General features: G+C 40.2%; 1 protein-coding gene across 1 annotated transcript; it reads left to right on the plus strand.

Annotated features, from left to right (window-relative positions):
- The first annotated feature begins 4,893 nt into the window (after positions 1 to 4,893).
- On the plus strand, positions 4,894 to 27,800 carry LOC124277096 (scavenger receptor class F member 1-like). Its single transcript, XM_046712748.1, has 6 exons — positions 4,894 to 5,086; positions 7,510 to 7,633; positions 8,314 to 8,338; positions 23,511 to 24,334; positions 26,207 to 26,294; positions 26,962 to 27,800. The coding sequence occupies exons 2-6, from the start codon at positions 7,549 to 7,551 to the stop codon at positions 27,536 to 27,538; spliced, it is 1,599 nt and encodes a 532-aa protein (XP_046568704.1). The 5' UTR covers positions 4,894 to 5,086; positions 7,510 to 7,548; the 3' UTR covers positions 27,539 to 27,800.

Consider the following 27,800-nt stretch of genomic DNA (forward strand, 5'->3'; position numbering starts at 1 on the left):
GTTTACCCGTTGTCCTTTGTGTCGCGGATGCGTCGACGAAGAAATGCATTGCATTTACCACTTATGAATGCAAAGTATAAAGTTACACTGCCAATGTGTTACCAACTTTTGGCTTTGTATGGTGTGAGGATACTGATATTTATTGTCTATATTTTACAAGGTCTGTATGGAGTTTCAGAAACAGAAGTATGTCAATAAAGACTCAGTAACGCATATAACAGGTAATCAAGTATTATTGTCTAAAATTACATCTCAATGTTATAAAACAGTACAATATCAATACCTGTGCATATCTTTATGGAGAATATGATAATATCGCAGAGTGCCAGGTGTACACAGACAGACGGACAGACATCCATGGTGTATATTTCTAGTAGTCAGACAGGGCAACTCCTGACTTGTTCAGCAGTTTCTGTAATGGAACGGTCAAGAAATAAGCTTGTTATTGTGGAGTTGGCACTTTCCGTAGATTCCCTTTTCCGCCCTTAAGACATATTTGTGCCTATCAGATAGACAGGAGTATAACTGTTAAAACTTCCAATTTTAAATATTGTTCTGGCCAAAGACTTTACTGTAGCATTCAGAACATTTACAAAAATATGTTTTCTCGAAAAAAAGAACCCGCCGCCCTACAACTGGAATATTGCTGAGTGCGGCGTAAACAAACCAACAAACTATACACTGTAAACTTAGTTAAGCACCCCCCCTGACATATCAATTCAATGAGCCTTTGGAGCATATCTGAGACCTGATTGGTCGTCGTGTGCAACAAAAGGATACTCCTGTGCAGAACCCGACCCAATTGAAAGCTGTTTTCACACGAGGAATTGCGTAGACTGCCCCTTCAGAGGATCGGAAGGCTGACCGTATGAGGAGGAGAGTGTTGGCTGTCATACAGTCACATGGATGTTACACTCGATATTGACCTTGAATCGTGTAAGATACGAAAAATAACATTTTGAATGTTCACATTCAGCAATAAATTCAACATTAAACATTCCAGGGCCATACTTGTACAGACATGGTTTTGTATGAAAATCGGTGGGTTTATTTTTGTTTGTTTTTAAATGAGCAATTATCATCATAAAATCAACATGGATTACATACATTACATTCAAAGGATCATACGTGTTAGAAAAACTCATGTTTTTCCATTGTGGTCACCACGAGAAGTTGTATGTACGTGTTGAAAACCTATCATTCCAAAAATACAATGTGTGCTTGATTAAGTTAGGTGTGTATATGTGTCATTGACGTATATTTTCCTCACGTCACAATATGGCTGAAATACTGCCGATGTGACAATAAATTATACTCACTCACTAATACCTAATCTCTCAATACATGCTGCAGAGTCACATGTAGTGATCAAATAAATTATCATTAGGGAACAAGCCAACATTTATATTTGGGGGACAACATACGTATTAAGACGTTATTTGTTTGAGCGCTTTAAACAACCGAAATTAGGAAGTGATTCGCCGAAACGTCCAATACTGCATTTTGTTTCTCCTGTATCATAACACAACAACACTTGAAGATCCGGGTTAGAACTGATCTTCAGTAACCCATGCTTGTCGTGAGAGGCGAGTAACGGGATCGGGTGATCAGGTTCATTGACTGGGTTGACACATGTCATCGTATCCCAATGTGTGGATCGATGCTCATGCTGCTGATCGGTGGATTATCTGGTTCAGACTCGATTAGGGCTCAGATTTCGTATTGCGATATGTTGCGATACACTCTTCTGTATTGCGATACATATTGAAATATATTGTGAAAGAACAGTTATTGAAATCTGTCCACTTGGTAATATTCTTTTACCTTCAAATTGAATCACAGTATCTGTGCGTAACCATTGTGCATTGTATAGCTTCTTTCAAAGTGAAAAAAGAAAAATCCAGAACATCCCTTAGTTTATATTTTTATTTTAAAACAGCAGGGATCGACACTCACTAAACTCACTGGCCCTCCGGACTAGTGGATTTTATATGTCACTAGTCCTTTCAAAAAATTACTAGCCCTACGCTTTACTATAAAAAAACTTTCAACAAGTCTTTCTTTTAATTGTAACGGCTGTCCAAAGGAGAGTTAACGCAGATAAATGTATGCTTTCTGATTTCATATACATGACAAATTCAACTGAAACTAGCTTACACCATGTCCTCCATCGACCCACCCATACTATTTATATACTTTAACTTCTTTAAACAGCAAATGGTGTTGAACTTGAAATAATTTAAAGAGTTAAAGAATTTACTGTGCACATCTGTATTACTCAAGAAAAAAACAATTGAAGTCACAATCATGTGACATGATCTTGAAGAGCACATTATAATCAAAACAATGATATATGCGCCCATGTCCTTGAATAAAAGTATTATTAACATTACTTATTTCACGAATGGCGTTTGGTACACTTTCTCATAAAGAAATGATTTAACAAAACACTCACGATGGTCAAAAGTCACGCTGTATCAGGTAAAGTACACTTTCTTTAGACTGAATAGAATAATGAAAAAAAAATAAAACCTGAGAAATATAACCTTATGATAAGATAGAAGCCTACGTTTATCAAGGAAAATATCAGCTCGTGAAACATTATCGCTATGTCATACACCATTTAAAATGTTTAGGTCTAATCCAACTGTTGATAAATACCAAAGGTATGTTTATCATATTGTTCAAATAATACAACTTCAACTTAAGTAAATTTATTTCTAATAGTAACACAAATTTACACGCTTAAAATGTCCATATCAACCACGAAGGACACGTAAACTCACGCTATTTTAATCCATTTGTAAGATGCCATAATTTCCTCTTACCTATTTCTTTTATAATTTCAATTGTACGTAATCAGAAAATTATTATATAAAGATGAATTAAATAATATGTATGGTCGCCTATTTCCCGATAACCGTGGCTTTTCACCTGGTAACATGACACAACATTGGGAAATGCCTCCGTTTTCGAAGCTCCGTATGAACAACACTCGAATAGATTCATTTGATGGCGGATATTGTTCCAAAGCTGTAATCATCAATAATATCACAGTAACCTTGCCAGGAGTATTTTTGCAGTTGTAAGAAGCGATTTTATTGGATAAAGATTGGTTTCAAATGACGCTTTTTCGCAACAGTCTGCTATAAGGTTCGTCATTGGTAAAAATCATGTTCGTAAGCCAATCATATTACAACAATGGATACCGACCTCATAAACGAAAACTTTTAGACAAAAGATTTGGATACAATAATGCTATTCTGAACGTGTTAAGCAACACATCGCCATGCATATGAAAATTAAGGACCTGATTGGACGTATCGTGCTAGGTGGCGACCTGTGACAAATATTCTTTACGCAAATGTTTTCTCATTATACATCGTGTCCGAACATGAAGATCGAGGCGACGAAAGCCGAGATGTCACTTGACTTACATAACATGATCGCACGAAAAGATGGAAATAGTAACCTATATGTACGTTTGGGAACTTTTATGAAAACTGGATTTTATTCATTAGTTTATTAAATTTTAATGATTTCCTCAAAACGTCGATACTTCGCACTTTGACAATTTTTAAGTGGGCCCGTTGCCAAACATTTGGAAAGACCTGCCAAATCCCCACCCATCACCACCCATATTACCTGAATATGCATATATATCTTTTTCCTCACCATTAAAATTTAGGAGGTATACGGGCGGAAGTCTTATGTGCGGTGTACCGGTACATCATAAACGTATCGCGATACGTAACTGTTACAATTTCGTATTGCGGTTTACCGGTATACCGGTAATACCGTGCAGCCCTAGACTCGAATATTTACTGACCGCCGCCATATAGCTGGAATACTAATGAGTGCGGCGTTAAACAACTATAACAGCACAAGGCAGGCAGGCGTACTGTAAATGTATGTTAACATTGTGAGATGAATTCTGAATCTAACTTTGCACATTTTCAGCTATTTCACTCCTGTTGTATGTTAAAGATCTGACAATCCTTACACTTCATGAACTGTCTGCACTATTTGCTTAGCAACGCGGTCAACCGATTCTGTGCATGTCAGCACGAGGGATGAGTTTCCAGGCCCCAGATGTGCTTCAGACACAAGATATTGAACCAGTGACAGGTGCTTCAAGGTCTAATGTTATTAGGGATAATTTATCCATTAGAGCGGTTGTCAGGTTACTGTTTTGTGATCAATAAATGCACAACTAAATTATGTTTGTGTTCAGCCATGTAAGCACATATTTTGTTGAGTGTATTATTTAAAGAAGTGTCACAGAGTCCGGTGAGATGTTCAACTAGAAACATATCTGGCCTGGGTGTATTTATAAAATCGTGTTCGTACAATGGGTCGTTTTAAAGACATGCCACCTCGAACACTTAGATTGCTCATAATAATAGTTAAATACTAGTCTAAGATTGACAGCAAATAAAATACTTATGCAACAGTTTCTGGGTGACCTACACTGCCCGGAAAATGTAGTGAGTGTAGGTTTACGCCATACTCAGCAATATTCAAGCTATATGGCGGCGGTCTGTAAATAATCGAGCATCCATCTACGCTATTGGGATAGGATGACAAGTGTCAACCAAGTCAGCGAGCCTGACCACCTGAGTTGGTCTGACGTTTTGATTATGATCGGTGTTTCATTGAGTATTTTATGTTTGTTAGTTTTCGAGTTAGATTGCAATTCATCGGTTCGCTTTGGAGCCAAACGGACTATAGTGCACGCTACTCAACACGACCCATTGTTCAGCTGAAAGGTTCGTGTGTAATAAACGCAGCAGTGTTGGGAGCTGACAGTATAAATAAACTCGGCGAAACACACTATCGATGTGAGGAGCTGTTTGGGTCATCGTGCTCCAGTTAACTGACCAATGACGAGTTTACACAACAGTCAAGAAGTAATCACTAAAACTGTCCAACAAAGCTTCTAGTTTCGTTTCGTGGTGGCGGGGTAGTTGGTGGGAAAGCACATCCACCCAAGCTCGTGTTTGGTGCCTGTATGATACCACGGTACAGTGTAGACACCAACTGATATACAACTGTTGTGTCGATTGCGTCTTCAGTCAAAACAAAGGTCAGTGTGACCCGGATAAGCTTGATAACATTTAGGTTATTGTTTGTTGTTGTGCAAACCACCAGTACTAGTACAGATCAAACAGAAAGTACGAATCTCCTCTGGGAACTAATACCGTATATTAGTTAAGAAACGTATTTTCAATCGATGTCAGACGAAACTGACAGATAGATACTGGCAGCAGGGATAGGGTAGGTACGCGGTGGGGTGGTCAGGCAGGTACTGACAGCAGGGATAGGGCACGTACGTGGTGCGAGGGTCAGATATATACTGGCAGCAGGGATAGGGTAGGTACGCGGTGCGGTGGTCAGGCAGGTACTGACATCAGGGATAGGGTAGGTACGTGGTGCGAGGGTCAGATAGGTACTGACAGCGGGGATAGTTCAGGTACCTGGTGCGAGGGTCAGATATGTACTTAGAGCAGGGCTATGGCAGAAACGTGGTGCGAGGATGATATATAGGTTCCGCAGGGATGGGGTAGGTACGTGGGTGCGAGGATCATTATAGGTACTGACAGCTGGGATGGGGTAGGTACGTGGTGCGGGGGTCAGGCAGGTACTGACAGCAGGGATGGGGTAGGTACGTGGTGCGGGGTCAGGTAGTCACTGACAGCAGGGATGGGGTAGGTAGTAAATACGTGATGGCAGGAATGGTCAGGTAGTGTTGCGATCAGATGGATACTTAGAGCAGGGATGGGGTAGGTGCGTGATGATGGGGTCAGGTAGGTACTGGCAGCAGGGATAGGGTAGGTACATGGTGCAGGAGTCAGATAGGTACTGGCAGCTGGGATGGGTTCAGGTACGCGGTGCGGTGGTCAGGCAGGTACTGACAGTAGTCATGGGGCAGGTACGTGGTGCGGGAGATACGAAGACCAGAGATGGGTAGATACTTGGAGCAGGGGTGCTGCAGTGCCTGAAGCGAAAATGGTGTACGTGAAAGACGGATGTGTAGGTAATTCAAGCGGGAAGTTCCCCCATAAAAGTGAGGTGTGTGTGTGTGTGTGTGAGAGAGAGAGAGGTAGAGAGAGAGAGAGAGAGAGAGAGAGAGAGAGAGAGAGAGAGAGAGAGAGAGAGAGAGAGAGAGAGAGAGAGAGAGAGAGAGAGAGAGAGAGAGAGAGAGAGAGAGAGAGAGAGAGAGAGAGAGATTTATCAGTTGTTCTAGAGTTGCAATATGAACATTTAGAATTTTAAATGAAACACTTGAAGTGATCATGAGTGAATGAGTTTAGTCTTACGCCGCACTCAGCCATCGGGAACCGATGACTTGTGTTAACAAAGTCAGCGAGCCTGACCATCCGATCCCGTTAGTCGCCTCTTACGACAAGCATGGGTTACTGAAGATCTCTGAGAGAGAGTTCATTTCCTCCATAAATCAATTCGAAGATTGTTGATACATGAATTCAATCAAACATAAAACACATTAGTATTTACATACATGACAATGTCGTTCATAGTTGACAATTGATATGTACAGAAATATAATCAAACATTAAGAGAGAGAGTTCACTATATAAAAATGTCAGAGGGATAACCTTTAGAACCTGTAGTTTCTCCGACAACAAGGCCTCAAAGCAACAATATGATGACGTCAGTAGATGTACATATAAACCTGAACGGTGCTTCTCACTATATATTAGACATGGCTTCTTTTCCCGGAATTACCGCATTTGAGGTTTTTGTTTCTCCCAGGTTTTGCTTTTCGTAAGTAAGACCTCTTGCCAGGTTTTACATTTCCCTAACTCAATATTATCATCAACATTCAAATTCAGATGATACGTTAGTGTTTGAAATCAATTGAAAAATATCGTCAAAGATCAACTTATATGTGCAAATGTTTGTCCTAGCAGGATTGGAACTGTATATTTCTGATTCATAAGCGGACGCTCTACCTCACAGCCACCGATCCGACAAAGAACAAGGGTTGAATTATCTATTTATAGTTAGGCCTACTGTCATTTAATTGATTTTAATAGCGCTTCAGTTACTATTATGTAGCTTCATTACATGGTCATCTAATTATCCATCATTGACGGTTTATATGTATAATAAAGCACCCCTCCTCGGTTATGGTTGGGAAAGTAAGCCCTCGACCATCGGGTGGAGAGAAGTAAGACCTCGAGCGTTACGCGCTCTCGATCTTACTTCTCCCCACCCTCCGGTCTCGAGTCTTACTTTTCCCAACCATAACCTCGGAGTCGTGCTTTATCCTACACATAACTAATATAATATTATTGCTAATATATAATAATGCAGTTGTTATTTTCGTCAGACTGTAAAACAATTGACAAAAGCTCCTTAATTTCATTACTCATGAAATATCATTGTATAGTTTCTTATTGTATAATTACATATAAATATTATCAATGTGACATAATAATGACTATATTTTTTTCTGCTGACCTATCTACCTGCAACCGCTTGAAGGACAATACCTTCACGTGTGTAGTTAAAGTTGGATCAAAGATGACAGTGAACCTGACACAGTACTTCGACCCTGGCCTGCTGTATGTCTTCCTTGTGTTTGTCATATCTGCGGCTGTATGTGACGGTAACTAAACCTTCAATCTGTGTTCGACCCCAAGTCTTTGACGGGTCGGTGGGTCCGCCTAGTGACTAACGTGTTCGCTCATGACGCCTAAACCTTGGTTCGATTCCCCGTGTGGGTCTAGTGCGTCAAGGATATTTCTGGTCGGTCGTTCAGTTTCCGATGAAATTTCGAGAGTTCAGTGCAATTACAGTGATCAACCTCATGCCATTCTCTGTAATACACTATATGTTCTCCATAAAAGGAAAAATAAAATGGTATTTTGTAGTTTTGAACATTTTGCAAAGGCATTCAACACTGTAAATCGTCAAAAAAAATATTTACAATTGCAGAAAAAATAGTACTCATTACTGACACATTTTATAATATCCTACTTTTGTAAGAGTATTATATCAGCTTAAGAGTATAATCCCACATACTTTTTGAGGCAAATACGTCAAATAGAGCTTGGCATCTTTGTCGATTTTTGTTGAAAGCAGACCAATGAAATGAGTATGGTTTTACGCCGCTAAAAGTACTTTCATAGCGGGGGGACACTGGAAATGGGCGTTACATATTTACTCGTTTCTGGAATTCAACAGTATTCTTGTCTGAAGTTTAATAAACAAGCGTCGTTACCATTTGGTTACCCCATATAAATGCTTCGTATAACAACGGTAATGCATGTTTGCTTCGTTTGACAGTTTGTGGGCCAGGACATTATGGGGGAAACTGTTCTAACGTATGTCCATCGGAGTGCGGACGGACTGTGTCGACCAAGAGGACTTTGTGAGGACTGCCGTGATGGGTTATATGGTATGACGTGCAGCCAGAGCTGTCCATCAACATGCCCCGACAACTTGTGCCACAGATTCAACGTGTCGTGTAAGAAGGAATGCAGAGAAGGCATGTACGGCAAGAAATGTGACAAACATTGTTCCAGGTGTCCAGGTCCTTGTAACTGGAGGACAGGGGAGTGTATTGGGAACTCTTCAGAGAAAACAGACTTGTCTCCTTTGGATCGCCATTCACCGTCCGAATCTCTAGCATCTGAGGACAGTCATATTGGTAAAATATATGCATTTTTCATGACATTGTACAAATGGGTTTAATCGCCAATGAACGAACTGAAAAAATTCGCCATTGCCGTCATCGACGCTGACATGACAGTGGACTAAAACCTAAAAAATATAAATTTATTGTCACATTTCTTGCAATTTCAGATCCTACGTTACCTCTTGCCATTGGTGTCCCAGTTGCCATATTGCTTGTCGCAGTACTTGTGTGGTATGTATACACAGAGCACTGCTTTACATAGGTTAATGAAATGTAATTAATTATTTTAGCTGTACATGCAGGCTTGATGAAATATATTCCATTCCATACATATGATGAAGGTTTGTGTGGTGATATAAAATACGTTTATGCAAGTATCACTACCAAGGAAACAATGCTACTTTAAGCTATCTATTTTATGAAACAACCTTGATGATGTACACGCGTGCACTCAGTGAGTAGTTTGTTTCGATGACGAGACTTGTTCCATATAAAATCAACACTAGTGGTCTTCGTTTTCAGGCTCATACAGAGGAAAAGACTGCGAGCCTCAAACCCTTGTGCAGCGCACAGAAAGAACGCAGCCGAACAATCAGACGTGTCTTCAGAACCATTATTATAGATCTGATGCCAATGTATCCGAATTGCTTTTGGTTTGTTTCACTGACATTTTGCTGATTTCTGTAGTCACTGGGCTCTGGGTGTGGTTATCACAGAGATAACAATTTAAGTAACCATAAACCGTTGACGTTCCAACATTGAGAAATGTCTACAACCAGTTTTTAAATTTTTTCACTCATTACTCACGTATTAAATGTGAATATTAGATGAACATAACTCCACATTCAAAGACAGGTGAACAGTTAGTAATTTGTCAAGTCACCATGGGCAGCAATGCAGGCTTCAATGCGGCAGGGCATACTACTGATTAAAGAAGTTTGAAAGTCGTGGTCCATGTTGTCCCAATATCGGACCACCTCTTCTTTCATTTCAGCAATATTTGTCAGATTTTTCTTATTGACACTTTCCTTCATAAGTCCCCAAACATTTTCTGTTGGATTTAGGTCAGGGCTATAGCTTGGCCAATCTAATAATGTCATATTTTGGGTCCGAAACTCAGGCCTGTGAATGCTTTGAACGATGTTTTGGGTCGTTGTCCTGCTGGAAAATCCAAACATTTCCATAGAACACGTGAGCAGATGGAAGTTAATGTCCCTCGAGAATATCTGTGTACCGATCACTGTTTATATTCCCTTCAAATATACAGAGGGGCGTCTCCCCTAACACAGATATGCCACCCCAAACGTTAAATTTCGGGCTGTACTTTGGGCGCTGATACAAAGGTTTTCAGTTTGTTTGGTCCCGAATTTCAGTGTATTAGGAAACAGCCACACAGAACTTTCATCTGAGAAAATAACATTGTCCCAGTTAAAATATCTATGCTGTAAGCACCAGTTCAACCTTCGCTCCTTTTGTTCAGGTTTCATGATCAGTGATGGAATTCCTCGACTTTTCTGCCAACCCATTGCATGCAGCTCAGTTCTAATTGTCTCCTTACAGACAGCCACAGTTCCTCTATCAATCATATCGAGCCTTAAGTTTTCTAAACTCCTTCGTTTGTTTTTACAAACAAGAATACAAGCCGCCTCCTGTCACCGACAGTCAATTTTCTGGGCCTACCTGCGCCTTCCTGATGCTCAATGCCATATCCATTTGCAATAGTTTTCTAAACACGATAAACAGTGGACAAAGGGATCCCTGTTCTACTTGAAATCACTTTAGCTGATCTGATGTCCTTGTTATAATACTATAAAAACAACTTCCTCTTCTCTAAATCATCCATACTGAGGATCACTGAAAATGTCGTCTGCTAGCAAGTAAACAAAGGGGCATAACTCTCACAAAATAATGAAAAAGGATTAACAGAGTTGTTTCTCTTGAATGAGACCAAGCACTTGATAGCTGGTCAAGGTTGTTTATACTAGAAATCCAATTAAACATATTCCTAAAATTCGCAATAATTTCTGGTCATGCTATACCTGTTATTTCGTTGTTGTATTGTAAACAGGTATTTATGCAATGTCGCACACTTATCATAGATGTTATACGACAATTCTTTGTTATTCCCTTTATACTCTGGTCTGGTCTTTAGATTTAGCAATCACTGATACACGTGTAAGCAATTATATTAATATGTGTGTAATTATAATAATAACTTTGTGTGCTGGCGATTGGGTGCCTGGCTCTGGAGATGTAAGTTCGGGTTCTGCATGGGACTCGGCCCGGCAGAGGTGCGAGAGTCTGTGCTTTGCTGGGAGGGCGTGGCCCCAAATAGAACATCTGTTGCACTTAACCACTTTCTCAGTGGCATTGTGTATTCAAAGTATTGCTTCTAAAATATTATGTAACAGTTTTACAGCTTAAACTGTTCTCTTCGCCTCCAAATACAACAAACGTCTGTTATTCTGTTATATTAATATAACCGTTAAAGCCAAAGGACATGGTGCAAATTTTGGTATTGTTACTAGAGAGATCCGACAAGTTTCATTATCGTCAAAACTACCTAACATCAGTGCCTGTTCGTTGTGAGATTGATTAGCCTTGTAATGTGATAAAGGGGATGTCATTTTTACACAGATGAACATAATGATTCTTTAACCAGAGATTCATTTTTAGCCGCTGGGCTAATACACACGCGGAACAAAAAGTATCACAACACCTAGTACTTTTGTTCTCTCAATATCCTAAAAATGCCATGTATCAACATTATGAAAATAAATGAAAACAACAACAGGTAACAAGTCTGGAGACATATGAAACACTTGCAAACCTCGTGTCATGAAAATACAGTTTCATTTATCATTCAGTCTTGTTAGAAAACTGAGCTAAAACGCATACTAATTGTCTTAAACCGCCATATGACACGTTCTCAACTAACCTCAACCAAAAGATGGCAAGTTATAGATATTGTTAATGCCGGGTTATCCGTGAGACAAATTGCCAGGCAATGAGGTCGCCAGCCCTCAACAATCAGTCGATTAGTGAGGACATATCACCAAACAAAAGATGTAAAGGATCTGCATAGTTCAGGCAGACCACGCAGGGCATCAGCTAGACAAGACGCAATCCTACTAACACTTGTTCGGTGATTTCCCTTTGCAATGTCAAATGTTAAAACGGCAATGGCTTCCACATCAGAAGCTCTGTCTTAAAAATACATTTGTGACGTCATTCCATTGTCTGCTCGCTCCATTACTTTTCAGGAATGGAACGATGTGTACCAGCTTCAAATTTTAGACTTCATTTTGTCATTTTGACATATAACTTTGATAACAGAAATATTCCCAATACTTTGAATGTAATTTAAGTAGGGTAATATCCTCGTAACTCTCCATTCCTTAAAAACAATGTGCCTCGGCCCCTCCGGGGCCTCGGCTCCATTATTTTTAAGGAATGGAGAGTTACTCGGACATTACCCTCTACATAAAACTGTTAGAAATCGACTGAAAACAGCAGGGTATAAGGCCAGGAGACCTGTCCGACAACCTTTGTTGACACGTGCCCACATGGATGCAAGATTACGGTGGTGCCGTGACCGGCATCGGTGGAACCTGGCTTCTTGGAGGAAGATCCATTTTTCAGATGAAACATTTTGCTGTTTGTTACTGACGGAAGGACGCGTGTGAGGCGAGAGATGAACATGGCATATGCTCAAAGGAAGAAGTTCCATTCGGCCGAGGATCCTTAATGGTATGGGTCTGTGTGCCGTATGGCTGCACATAGTGCCTAATTTTGATAATCATTCTTTATAACAAGGCCAATCTTTATGACTGACAACACCAGTCAGCGAGCAGTCATTGACTTCCTGCATAAAGAAGCCATTACCACCCTTCCATGCCCAGCCAGAAGCCCTGATTTGATTCGAGTATGATTGGGACATTCTGGTGAGTAAGGTTTGTCAATCCAGAATATTGATGAATAAGAACAAGCATTGGACCAAGAATGGAAGAACGCATTCAGCGTCTTGTGCACTCAATGAGGACGAATGTTCAAAACGTTTTCCAGGTGCACGGAGGTTGCACAAGATACTGTGTCTTCTGTTTCTGAAACTAGAGACCCTATTTGTTGATGGGGTGTATGCATCGTGTTACCCGTTTTGGATACCATAATTTTATCTCAATTTCAGTTATTACAGATTCTTTGTTGTTGGGTTTTGTGTAAATGAAAAGTCTTTTTATCACTTCAGTGATCATTTCCTGTATAGACGCACATATCATTTAAACTGTGATTAAACAAAGGTCCTGTCATAAAACATGAGTGTTGCGATACCTTTTTCCATCTGTAGATGTGATCATTCATACATTAACAAACTCGCTTGTAACAGTCAGAACCGAGACACACTGCACGAAAAAATGTTCAAAATGATACTTTTGCAGGGGTTCATTGGGACAAATGGTGACATATGTCCTCTGGAATTAAAGCCATCATTTCCAGGCACAGTACACAAGTCACCACTACAATTGTATGAACATTTCATGTCTTTGTAACATGCAGGTTCAGTCACATTTCATATACTGAACAAAATAAGTGAGGGATATTGGTATTTTTATGATTGATATTTAATCAGTGTGTCAATGAATAAATAGATCATTATTCATAATTTCAAAATGTACATATATCCCTAACTATGTTTGTCCAGTATATTAGCAACTCAGCAAATTCAGTACTAAAAGCGTGCAAGAATGCTGGGGCAAAGAGTGAGTGAGTGAGTGAGTTAAAAATTTAACGTCACCTAGGCAATATTTCAGCCATATAGTGACGAGAAAGGTTTTACATACACAATACGGTGTAACAGATGGTGTCAAAAACTAGCATGGAAATCTAAAACTATTTTATTTACGAAAACAATACAAAATGAAAACAGGCTATAGGTCGCCAACAACTGAAAGTAGATCACCATACTAGGGACCATTGGGACCCTAGTTGGATTTACACCATCCCTTCAGCCGCTAGCGATTGTAGGACAAGTTTAGCCGAAGTTTAAAATACCAGATATTTACACGTAGTATTTTTGTTAAGTTAAAATGTAACTGTGAATGTTTTGGGACTTGCGTATCCTCGCAGGAAAACGCTTGGGCAAAGAAGAATGCTCCTCAACATTTTTGGCTCCGGTCCATCAGTCCATCTCAGGGAATGTGTGTATGTGTGAGTGCGCGCCTGTGTGTGCGTGCGTGCGCGCGCGTGTGTGTGCGTGCGTGCGTGTTTCAAACAGTCTTCCGATGTCGACACCTATTTTCAAACTCAATAAGAGCGATACAGCAAATGTCCCAAGCGATTACAATGTCGTCACACTCCAAAGCTCTGACTTTCGGTAATCCTGTTTTCAACTTTAAAGAATTACAAAATAGACAAGTAGCCCAAGTGCACTTTCTAGGATTTCCTCTGGGAATTTTCAAAAGTGCCATCCATTGACAACGCAATGAATCAGCTTATCCGACATGCACTGACACGCTTTCTACTCTCACCTAGAGTAGATTATCCGCAACCATAATTACCCCTAATCAGAACCTAACCTTCCATGGAAACCGCAGTTCGGCGTCTTCAGACTAGTGGAAAATCGAAAGTTCGGCGTCCTGAGACGACACCTCCTATGCATGCATGACTGAGTGAGTGAGTTTAGTTTTACGCCGCACTCAGCAATATTCCAGCTTGATGGCGGCGGTCTGTAAATAATCGAGTCTGGATCAGACAATACATTGATCAACATCGTGAGCATCGATCTACGCAATTGGGAATCGATTACATGTGTCAACCAAGTCAGCGAGCCTGACCACCCGATCCCGTTAGTCGCCTCTTACGACAAGCATGGGTTACTGAAGATCAATATTCTAACCCGGACCTTCACGGGTCAGTGACCATTTACTGTATTAATATTTATTGTTATGTGGCAGTGTTATTCATTGTGTATCAATATTGTATCAGTTGATCGAATACGCTGTACAAGTAGATTCAGTATTGGGAAGGGTGTGCTATATTTAGTCAAAATTCTGGATAGTACTGCACGGTGCTGGTCTTAGAGTGTACGTCCTCAGAGAGTACTGTAAAAACTTCTAGACATTCACAGACAGACAGACAGACATATTTATTTGTATATGTGGCCCTGAGGCCAATAGTACATGTGTACAATAATAACAGTGCATTTATGCGCAACCTGTAAATACGCGAGTTATAGGAACATCAATAAATCCATAAACACCCATTCACAATTTACATTTTTTCTCTCAACATAAGTATGTGGTACAACACTAGGGCTACCTGAAACAACAAGTCAATATTTTCTGTGCGAAGTAGCATACAGAATTTTTGTCTCGACGGTTGGTTATAGAAAAAATAAGGCAAATATGTTTCTCTTATTTCTAAATATTTCGGGCATACAAGTAATACATGGTACTCATCTTCTTGCGATAAATTGCAGAATGGACATTGGATATCTATTGCATTTGAAGTTTTGGCAAATCGCGCCGCTTGGACTTTGAAGTTGTAAACGTTACATCTGAATTTAGTAAGCGTACGCTTAAGTTGTGGTGATTTAATCTTTGAAAGGTAAATTTCTGTATTAATACAATATTTATATTCTGAATAAAAGTTGACACAGGTTGATGACGTTATTTCATTATACCAGTCCTGTTGATAAATGTCTTTGCATCTCTGCTTGAATAATTTGATGAAATATTGTGTATTACTTACATTTTGAGCGAGCCATACATTTCCAAAGCCATGACTAAAAAGAATAGTTCTAACGAAGGAAACCCAATTAATATCTCCGGTATCATCTAGTGTTGTAAGCATTTCATAACTACATCTTGAACATCGTGAAATTGGTTGTCTCATCAATCTTAGCCAATATGAAATAACCCGTCATCGGGCGTTAATAAACAGTGGAAAACGTCCACATTCAGCTAAAATAACCTTGTTCGCAGTTCTGTAGCCAACACGCAACAAGAACTTCTAGACATTCCCTTGTGTATGAAGGGAATTAGCTATTGCCTCTCATCTGACATGACATCTCAAGTTACCTGAAGACCAGCCTTGTGTGTGACAATCATTATGCCCCACATACTCTGCCTAGTTGCGGAATCACGGAATCGAGATCAAGATTGTGTTTGTGCATAAAGTCTCCGGCCGGTATACATGGTGTTATAGTGTCAGTTGCTAGGATTACTATTGTTGAGGTAAATGTTACTAGCATTGTATTTACTGCTACGATCACTGCTCTTTTACATTACCTTTGAATTTGTACCACTCTATTTTGTACTGCCATAGTAATATGCTAGTGGAGTGTGTGTGGAGCATAGAGCCCAGGTCACAAATCAGCTGAAGCTAAGCAAAGTTGATTATGGAGAGTCCTTGGATGGGCGACCGTGTTTGGCAGCTTGACTCCTGAGGGTTTCTAAGACTTCAGTCCTGCCCCACAACAAAGTACACATGACATATGTGGTCTCAACATAGGCAAGTGGGGTTTTTTTCATGAATTGCCTCTGTTCACCCAGTAGTGAATGGGTACCCGATGGGATGTCATATGCCTGTTAACCGTCTAGCGCCTCACAGGCAGCTTGGGATATCCGGGGTAATACTGTGTTAGCGCTTTCAGCATGCACAAGTGCGTGGAAACATGCGCTTTATTATAATTTGTGAACTTAGTTAATTTTAAAATAAAAAATTTAATCGTAGCACACGGCTTTGTTGTTTGCTGGTTTCACAGCTAGTTCACATACGGAAGAATTTACAAAATCCAAGAACGACACGGAAATGTTTCACATTGAACTACACATTAAAACTACATACATAAGTCACCTTTTCCTTGCCACAGCCGCGGACTCACAGTTAAATTAACAAACGAAACGAGAAGCCTAGAAGTCCACAGGTTCCAAAGATGATCATGCACTGTAAAGTGAATTAAGGTGAGAAGTGTTCTCATATAAGTGGTAGTATATAAAGAAATTACATATATCTGTACTGACCGAAACAAGTTAGGGATCATAAACAATACTTAGGGACATATTTTGTAGTGAATACTGCGTATCACCACTGTATCAACACTATTGTATAGTGATTCACCAACACACTGTCATAATACACACTGCAGACTGTGCCTTTGGCCGTGATTTCTCGTGATTCTGTCGCTTTTACATTAAATGCATTAAAATACTAAAACTATTTCATGATTCCTGACTTGTTTGGTTCAGTATGACTAGCGACTTAGATGGCCATAAATCTGTTTACGCCACCATTCCTTGCGCGTCGTTCAGCCTCTCCATAATCAGCCGGTTGTGGGTTTAAATCCCGGATTCATCGTGAATTATGTTAAGTTACTACAACATCCATGCTCGTGGCTTTCACCAAAGTGATAAACGTTAACGATCTTCGTCGCCTATAACAGTGAATGTTTGAAAAAAACAAATACTTAGGAGATAAACGTACTGTGTTTGGAAATTAGATGAGGGTTAGACCGAATTGATAGTCTCTAAATTTCATTTGAAGCCGAACGCGTAATTTCCAAACACAGTATGTCTCCATTCTACCATAACCGATTTAACATCGAACTTCCTCGTACTGCGGAAGACACGGCGTAATCTGGCAAGGGACGAGGGCGAATTGAACTCGTCTGTGAAGGGAGTGGTAGGTGCCGTTCGTACTTTTGTTAACATTGCAACATGAAAAATATTCTGTCCAAAGAAAACAAACTACTGTATATTCAATGCAATAATGTAATACCTAAGAGCTTAGTTTTTATAATCATAACTCCACACGACCGAAACCAGCCTATTGTTTTGTGTGCCGTGTTACTGTACCCCCCTGGCCACACTATAATGGAATCGTCTGACCTACTTAATTTCTTGGAAGTAGACAGTTACGCAACAGTTCGAAGTGGCGGACGAGCCAGTGTTTACATTTTGCGAAAGGTTGAAATTCGAGGTGACAGTGGAAAATACTTGACTGACTGCCGAACCTGAACCCCGTAGAATCGAAGAATACATCCTTTTCTGATCGACCTATGACCTGTAACTCATCAAAGACTGTTGATTTTAATGACCGGCGAGTGTCTATCATGATTTCACATACGTGCCTCCATCCCGGCATGCGACCAAAGAGTGACAGTGCTGCTTTGTGTACATGCGACTAACTTGGGATTCCTTGGAAAATTGTTCTCATCATTTGGGACTTGATTGTGGCCAAGCTTTTCAAAGTATACGAACATAGCAGTGACAGCCTTGCGGGGAAGGTGGCAGAGAGTGGAATTCTCGTGGTTTAATTTTTGACATTTTGAACGATGCAACGGGACATGATGGAGTATGAGTGGCCTAAATTTTGTGTTTCGCCTGACCGTTATCTTGCGAATTTCCCATTCTAAACGGAAACAAATATACCATTTAGCATGAAGGTAAATGTTTACGAACGTTTTGCCGCACAAATAGGGATATATAGGGATGTATGTTTACAAGGTTTTCTGATTTATATGTTAGATATTGTTTGTTTATGTTTAGCGCTGTGTATTGTAATTGAGTTTGAATATTTTTATAATAGAAGGTAATAATTATGATAGTGAGGTTTCCCAATATTTTTGGAGGAGAAATCGTATAATTGTATTTTTCGAGTTTTAATAAATGTTTCATCAGCATTTCCATCACGTCTGTTGTGTTGATATTAGTCATGTTGGTGGCCGAGCGGCAGTGTTGTATACGTGCGCAGTGAAGCGCCGTGAAATCAGATACCGTCTGATTTTGTGGATTGACCAATCAAATTCGAGCATTTCACGTATCCATGGTAGAATGTTCAAACATCGGTATAAAATTGAATATAGGGAAAGGACATTGACTGTTAGTGACTGTATCGCAACGCATTTAATTGGGATAAATCATGAATTTTGATCCTGGAGCAATAAATTCCAGTGGACTGCACAACGATTTGCAATACTTCACTTAAACTGCCTTCATGGTGTAGTGGTTAGAATGTCCGCCCGGAGAGCGGAAGGTCGCGGGTTCGATCCCAAAAAACGCCATACCAAAAGACGTTAAAATATTGTACTTGTTGGTCCCTGCCTGGCACTCGGCATTAATGGGTACAACAAGGACTGGTCGGCTCGGAGTCAGTATAATGTGTCTGAGTGGGGTATTCATGCTTAACTGCAGCATGGTATCACAGTGAGCTAGCACTATAAAACCAGCTTTAGTCTGTGCTAGTACAAAAGGCCACACATAAACACGCATGCACATCGTCTTATCAGCGATCCATTTCAATGTATAATGTTCACGTCACGATATGGCTGAAATATTGCCGATGTGACGTTAAATATTAACTCACTCACTCACTCTTATCAGCGAAATATTCTTAAAGGTCACATGCAACGTAAAACACAACTTTGCAGATTCTGATACCTTTCGGTATGGACTTACCGAAACAAATCATCAAAAATGCAAATTCAACTTATAAAGTTGTAAAAATAACGCGATGAAAAAAACCCGCGCGAAATCGTAGTTGAAACGAGTCCCTAATTTTCCCCCAGCGCTTGGGGGAATTCAAGTGGTTTCAACAGCTGGGCTGCGCTCATAGCACGTGCGCAGTGAAATAGGTTCGCGCAGCTTGGAAGCGGGTTGTCCGGTGAAGGCTTTGGTGTGAGCTATTTTTCTCATGTTTTGTTGATATTTCACAGGCGCGAGCTTTTTATATGTTATGGCAGTAGATTAACTGTTTATATACTTTCATTTGTCTATTTCACCACACGTTCTTCTTACCGAGTCACTTTCTCAGTTCGATACTTAAAAGCAATGTCATTATTTAGCGTTGACAGAAATTCTAACTGTGATACAGATATGTCGTTGTCACAGACAAAACTCAATATCTGTTTTATTGACACCTATGTGTCTGCCTGCCTGTCTGCTAAAGACCATATTCAATACACAACTGCGATCACTGATAACATGCAATTTGAACTTAACACCAATCAGGCTATACACCATAAACAAAATGCATTGATTTATGGCCCGAGTTCGGTCTCTGTCACATTATGTAATTACACAGACAGGCAGGTGTGATATTTGTACACATGACATGTTATGATGTCTGTTGATTGTAAAATGTTATACACAAAAAAATGAGCATGTATTTACAAAACCCAACATCTCTATATATACACACACAATGAGCCGTGAGGGCATCTGCAAATGAACCAGCCGTTACACTTGAGTGCACACCCACCCGCTCTGACTGGGTTCGGTATCCCGGCTGCTTCGTTTCTTGGGAAACAAACCCAAGTACACAATATTGCACTTTTGATTTGCGATTGTACGCGTATAATGTTTTTTCATAACCAGCAATGTATATTATATGTCATGAATAAGTGATAATTGTGTTTTAATTATGTTTGATTTTTTGGTTGCATGTGACCTTTAAGTATGACGTTAAACCCACAATTTACCTCACCACTACTTCATTTAATGTCACTGAACCCGAAAAAAACAAACACTTGTTTTATTGTTGATTATATGAAGCATTAAAACATGAACTTAAAAAACTTGAAGAATGTCAAGGCATTGCCGTGTTAACAATAGGATGCACACTGTTAAGCCTTTTGTGTTACTGAAAATACAGAGGGATAATTTACGCTGTGAATATATTTACATAATGTTTAACACAAAATGTGGTGAAATGGTACGAATCATCGCAATTGTTAGTTGGATCATGCGTTTTGGACTAACTGTTTCATTGTTGATCTGTTGGTTGGAAGGGTGTAAGGAATAGTGTAAGCACAACACAGTCCCATTATTACTTCCAGATAACGAAGATGGCTATCCGTTGAAGCACATCTTATATAATGGGCACAGTCGAATTATTGTTGATGACGTGTCTGCTTGTCGGGTTCCACTGCAGTTCCAGTAATGGTAAGTGAGTGAATGATGATGAATATATCGCACATATCATACAACTTATGATACACATATGAAACGTTCAGGTGTAACACATAATTTCTAAAATCATATCCCGAATATGAGTGAGTGAGTGAGTTAATATTTATCGTCACATCGGCAATATTTCAGCCATATCGTGACGAGAACAATTAATGATTATATCATATAAAGGTAAAATTAGAAATTAAAACCTGTTGACGAAGAACAGTAAAACTACTAGTATATCACAGAAATCCAGTTCAAACTAGTGATGAAATCTAAAACATGTTAGCTAGAAATGACAAGACAATGTAAAAACAGGCGTCCCGAATATGACAAGTGAGTGAAAATTTAACGTCACCCGGCAATATTTCAGCCATATAAATTTTAGTAGTTAAAAAACCAGAGTATCAAAAAAAGAGTAATAGCTAGTATTATTTTTAAACTTAGAAAACTATGTTAGACAATACAATGTAGAAATGGGCTAGTGATCGCCAACAACTGAAGGTAAATCACCATACTAGGGACCATGGGACAAGTCACTGTACATGTGATATAACTTAAGGGCAACAAAGAACAGTGATGATTAATGTAGGTTAATAATTGTCTCTGCAAACACGTGACCTTTACAATGTTTGAAATGAAGAAAAACAGATTTACTGATAATGTGCTTGAGTTAGACTTTGTAAACATTCTACTACTGACTGGGCTACGACACAAAATTATCCATGACCCATGAGTGAGTTGAGTGAGTATAGTTTTACGCCGCTTTTAGCAATAGTCGAGCAATATCACGGCGGGGCACACGGGAAATAGGCTTCAAACTTTGTACCCATGTGGGGAATCATACTCGGGTCTTCGGCGTGACGAGCGAACGCTTTAAGCACTAGGCTAACACACATACACGCACGCATGCACGCACGCACGCGCGCGCACAACACACACACACACGCACACACCATAACCCATGATGTCTTTTCTCTTGTCAAAATGTCGTTATGGTGGTATTGTCACTGTGCTGGCTTTGCCTAATAGCGTCTTCTTTTACTCCATTCTATATGGCCGGGGCATAAGGAGAAATGTTCATATATTCTTGACGGGCAAACAAATGGTTTACTGCCTGGGGTAATTATTCACACTTTAGATCATGTTGAACATATGTTCTAAAGATCTAAATGCAGTTGAGTTTCCATTCACATTCTGACCAACAAATATTTTCGACAGATGACTCCAAAACACACAAAATATAAGTGAGAATTCAAACCCAGGTGTATCAAGTGAGCGTCTAAATCAGTTGGTTACCTCATTGCCCAACATCTACTTGACTTAAACAGATTTCACCATGATTTTTCGAATACATAAAGATCTATGTTTGCTTCATCTAACGGTCTGTCGGCCAGAGCTGTATGGAGAAAACTGTTCTAACGTCTGTCCATCGGAGTGCAAAGACGGACTGTGTCATTCAAAAATTGGGCTTTGTGAAAACAAGCGTCGTTACCATTTGGTGACCCCACATACAGTACAACCAGAAATTATTGAGAATTTAAAGATTGTAATTTCTTCTTTTTTTTCACTCATTACTCACGTATTAATGTGAATATTAGCAGAACATAACTCCAGATTCAAAGACAGGTGAACAGTTAGTATTTTGTCAAGTCACCATGAGCAGCAATGCAGGCTTCAATGCGGCAGGGCATACTACTGATCAAAGAAGTTAGAAAGTCGTGGTCCATGCTGTCCCAATATAGGACCACCTCTTCTTTCATTTCAGCAATATTTGTCAGATTTTTCTTATTGACACTTTCCTTCATAAGTCCCCAAACAATTTCTATGGGATTTAGGTCAGGGCTATAGCTCGGCAAATCTAATAATGTCATATTTTGGGTCCGAAACTCAGGCCTGTGAATGCTTTGAACGGTGTTTTGGGTCGTTGTCCTGGTGGAAAATCCAAGCATTTCCATAGAACACGTGAGCAGATGGAAGTAAATGTCCCTCGAGATTTTTCATCTGTGTACCGATCACTGTTCATATTCCCTTCATATACACAGAGGGGCGTTGCCCCTAACACAGATATGCCACCCCAAACGTTAAATTTCGGAGTGTACTTTGGGCGCTGATACAAAGGCTTTTCAGTTTGTTTAGTCCAGAATTTCAGTGTATTAGGAAACAGCCACACAGAAATTTCATCTGAGAAAATCACATTGTCCCAGCTAAAATTTTCTATGCTGTAAGCACCAGTTCAACCTTCGCTCCTTTTGTTCAGGTTTCATGATCGGTGATGGAATTCCTCGACTTTTCTGCCAACCCATTGCATGCAGCTCAGTTCTAATTGTCTCCTTACAGACAGCCACAGTTCCTCTATCAATCATATCCAGCCTTAAGTTTTCTAAACTCCTTCGTTTGTTTTAGAAACAAGAATACCAAGCCGCCTCCTGTCACTGACAGTCAATTTTCTGGGCCTACCTGCTCCTCCCTGGTGCTCAAAAGCCATAATATCCATTTGCAATACTTTTCAAAACGTGATAAACAGTGGACAAAGGGATGCCTGTTCTACTTGAAATCACTTTAGCCGATCTGATGTCCTTGTTATGATACTCTAAAATCAACTTCCTCTTCTCTAAATCATCCATACTGAGGATCACTGAAAATGTCGTCTGCTAGCAAGTAAACAAAGGGGATAACTCTTCACAAACTAATGAAACAGGATTAACGGAGTTGTCTCTCTTGAATGAAACCAAGCACTTGATAGCTGGTCAAGGTTGTTTATACTAGAAATCCAATTAAACATATTGCTAAAATTCTCAATAATTTTATGTTCATACTATACATGCTTCGTTTTATAATAACGTTAATACATGGTTGCTTCGTTTAACAGTTTGTGGGCGAGGGTCTTATGGAGAAAACTGTTCTAACGTCTGTCCATCGGAGTGCAAGGACGGACTGTGTCGACCAAGTGGACTTTGTGAGGACTGCCGTGATGGGTTTTATGGTATGACGTGCAGCCAGAGCTGTCCATCAACATGCCCCGACAACTTGTGCCACAGATTCAACGTGTCGTGTAAGAAGGAATGCAGCGAAGGCATATACGGCAAGAAATGTGACAAGCAGTGTTCCGGGTGTCCTGGTCCTTGTCACTGGAGTACAGGGGAGTGTATTGGGAACTCTTCAGAGAAACCAGACTTGCCTTCTGTAGATCACCAGTCCCAAACACACACACCAACCGACCAAACCACACACTCCACATTGACGACGGATGCAAGGGGACATATCGCTGTGGTTAGGCCGAGATGCCGTGAGGGGGAGTGTTGGATTGAATTTAACGGTTGGCCAGTCTGTCATTACGGGTGTGCAGATGGCACTCGCGGAACAGCTTGTGCCCAGACGAGGCCCAGAAAGTGTACACAATATGAACGTCATGTCACGTCGTGCATATCGAACGTCAGTCGACTGTATGGTGAGAGCTGCAATTCAATCTGCTTTGGTTTAACGGGTAGGTGTTTCAATGAAAGCAATTCGGATGAAAGTCTAAAGATTCAACATGTGGAGGCGTGTTCCCAGAACTGCAGCAATTACTGTCGCAATCTGTCGGTGCATGACACAGGCCCATGTGTCCAGCTGTCAACAGCCTGTGTGGATGAATGTGTCCATGACTATATAGGGGCACTTTGTGAACACATTTGCGATCGAGCCAAGGAGTCGGAACCAGATACCACACCACCAAGAGGTACTAACTTTACACATCTAGCATGCATGTGGTGTAGAAATACCAAGAGCACGATGCATTTCCTCATTGTCTTACACTACTGACACCTACCCGTGAAGATCCGGGTTAGAATTGGTCTTCGGCCTGTCGTGCTTGTCGTACTGACGACTAACAGGATCGGATGGTCAGGCTCGCTGCCTTGGTTGACATATGTCATCGTATCCCAATTGCGTAGTTCGATGCTCATGATGCTGATCAGTGGTATTTTTGGTCCACACTCGATTATTGACAGACCGCCGCCATATAGCTAGAACATTGCTGAATGCGGCGTTGTACAACAACCAAACCAAACCAAACCAAATCAATGTCGCGAGTTGTCCAAATTTGTTGGCACCTATTTATGTATGGACAAGACAAGTCAATGCCCCACACCATCTTTGAAAAATGACATACAATCCTCTGACGGTCCACTCACACGGGGACTAGGGGTATCAGTCTTGCTGACTTGGTTGTTGCATGTATCCAAATTGCGAAGATCAATGCTCATGATGTCAATCACTGGATTGTCTGGTCCAGAGGCGACTGCCGTAATATAGCTTTAATACTACTGATACGTCATTAAACCACAGACAAACACCAATCAATATGTCTTGTTTCCATGACGTTTACAGGGGAGAACAATTGGTTGGCCGTTACTGCTTATAAAGACGAATCGATGTTCAAAGCGATATATTAATTTCCAGTTATGATTTTGAAGTTATTCTATATTCTTCCACAATACCTTACAATACAGTCATTTAATCATTTTATATATTTTTTTAAAATGCTGTCGCAGATTTGATAACTCGTTGTTTAATACATACTTTTTATTCCTAATATATGATATTAATCATACGGAAACACACGAGGTTAATAATCTCTCATCATATAATGTCATTCTTAATATTACTCTAAAATAAGAAGCAAATCGGACGTGAATCTCGAATGAGAATCGAGCATTCGCGTAACAATATATAGCGGTTCACCAAGGTGAAGGTCGTTCATGACGGCGGCATATGGTTGTGACTACCAAAAAAGTAGTCGCTAATACAGCACAAACATACTTTCTGATACCTGACGGAATCGATTCGTCGTCTGTATTGTGATCGATACGAAATCCTTGATTGGTACCTTTCTTAGACGATTGACTTTCAGTCGTGCCTCATAATCCGTACCTTCAATTTGAACGAAGTATTCCGTTTCATGTTTTCCATAGTCAATTACTGCAGTAACCACTCCAGAACCTCTGTCACCAATTCTTACAGAATCACAAATTTTGAGAATGGGGGCAGCCATGTTTGTTTACAAAATATGTAAAATCGCAACGACGTCATCAATGAAATGAAAAACGTTTTAGGAATCGCATGGCGTGTATGGAGTTTTGCGAAAGTAGTTCGTGGATTGACGTGATTTGCATAGTTATCAGATTTGGATACCAAGTTTATCAGATTGCTTTATTGCACCGATAACACCCTTTATTAGATGATAATGTACATTATGCGTCAGTGAGTAAATGACTCACTATTTTCTGCCCGATACTGATATTCTCGAGAAACTGTTTGTCATAGAATCAGTATGACGCATTGAAATTTCAGGTCGCGTGTGTGCTATATTTTACGTATGGCCAACTTTCAGTTTCGACTTCCATTTGCTTTGTCCAAAGCAACTCAATCAAGCCACAATGATAAGAAGTGGCTGACCTGAAGCAATTTGACTTGGCGGAGGACGCATCTAAACGAGGCAGGTTGGACTGTTTTCAAAGAAAACACATTCCTTAAATTGAATAACTAACTAAACTTGCAGCCCCTTGCAGCCAACTCATTGTGCATGTCTGATAGTTGATTTTGTGAACAGGTGGTCGTCCGAATATCATCATCATCACCATCATTATCACCATCATCATCGTTATTACAGCATCCTGTATTCTTCTCGCAGTAAGGTGGTAAGAATCATCGCTTTTATTTCACCGTTTTGTAATGAAAAAGCCAGGAGCAATTGCTACAACAGCCTCGAATTACTTCCATCTATTCCATTCATCCATTCAAATAATTTTCAGATTATAATTTTCTGTTTACCATGAATACCCTGGTTGTTATGCATAGTTGCGTCCCTTATGAACGCTAGGAAACTATGATTATAGGTTCGAATCCCGTTTTATTGGTTTGTCAGGTCCATATTCGATTATGTTAGCTTGGAGTTCAACAGCAAACAATAATACATAGAAGATGTATATTGGGTAGCAAAACATTTGCAGCTTCTTGGGTATTAACAAGTAATGTTATTTAAAATAAATTTAGTAAATGTAATAATTTGAATCTGTCACTGAGTTAAAAGCGAAAGTATTTTTCATGATATGACGTTAAAGAATTCTAAAACAAACTGTGAGTTTGTGAAGACTTCTTTGTCACATCGGCATTATTTCAGCAGCATCGTGACACTAAACAAGTTATTCATTGTTCAGAAATAAAGTTTCATTATAAAATATGAACTCGCCGCGAAATCACTGAAATATTGTACAAAGCGACGTAACATACTATTGATATTGACATAATTGCCCCCTTACGTATGGTTTAATACTGTCATAGTTACCACACAATAATCAATTGCAGTTGGTCAAACAGACCATCAGCATCCTCTCCATCTCTGCCTGCTGCCCGAGACGTTGATGATGTCGTCAACATGACGGATGATCGTGATGGGAATGCAGGTGACGGACTCAGAGAGGTGGGGGACATGGGCGCAACCTTCCTTCTCAGTGCAAGCTACCTCTCAGCAGTCCATCGCGCCAATCGGGATACGGAAGATGGAGATTACGCCGTTCCAGACAACCACTGGAAAATCTCTGAGAAACATCAGCCTCCTCCCAGCACCAGTTACATATCCCCGGTTCACAACGCTGTATATTCTGAGGTAGAGGATGGTCGGACACGGCCAATTGATCACCGGCAATTGTTTGGGGATTACCATCCGTGTCCCGTCAATGACAATCAGGCCTGCGATCTGTCTGCCAGGGGCGTTGGGTACTCAAATCCGTATGGTGCGCGTAACAGCACAGGGAACGCCCGGGTTCCACCTCAAGAACACTACGAGTCCCTCAATCGTTTCCAACACATCGACCCGAATCGTTTGTACTCTTTCTTAGAAATTGGTGATGAGGAAACTAACGTCAGCACTGACACGTCATAAATACACTAAAGCACCGTTGTGTCGAACTTCTTTTGTCTCGAAGCAAAAGTTTGGTGACTGCGTATATATTATGTAGTCAACATTTGGCTTTTGTTTTGAAACTCGGATAACTCGAAGTATAAGCGTGGGTCCCAACAACATCGACACAACCGTAATTGACTTAATGTATGCGGATACACAAATCATCATCGTTCATAGTGCATCTCTCTTGGTGTATATGCATATAAACAAGGGTGAAGTGCATGTACACGCCTTATTACTT

Source organism: Haliotis rubra, unplaced genomic scaffold (assembly GCF_003918875.1).
Source record: "Haliotis rubra isolate DU_JTF1 unplaced genomic scaffold, ASM391887v1 Scf218, whole genome shotgun sequence".
NCBI classification, from domain to species: Eukaryota; Metazoa; Mollusca; class Gastropoda; order Lepetellida; family Haliotidae; genus Haliotis; species Haliotis rubra.

Coding starts and splice junctions, on each gene's coding strand:
- LOC124277096 (XM_046712748.1), top strand. CDS start 7,549: ATGACAGTGAACCTGACACAGTACTTCGACCCTGGCCTGCTGTATGTC. Junction 24,335..26,206: donor AGATACCACACCACCAAGAG/GTACTAACTTTA, acceptor TTTTGTGAACAG/GTGGTCGTCCGAATATCATC. Junction 26,295..26,961: donor ATTCTTCTCGCAGTAAGGTG/GTAAGAATCATC, acceptor AATCAATTGCAG/TTGGTCAAACAGACCATCAG.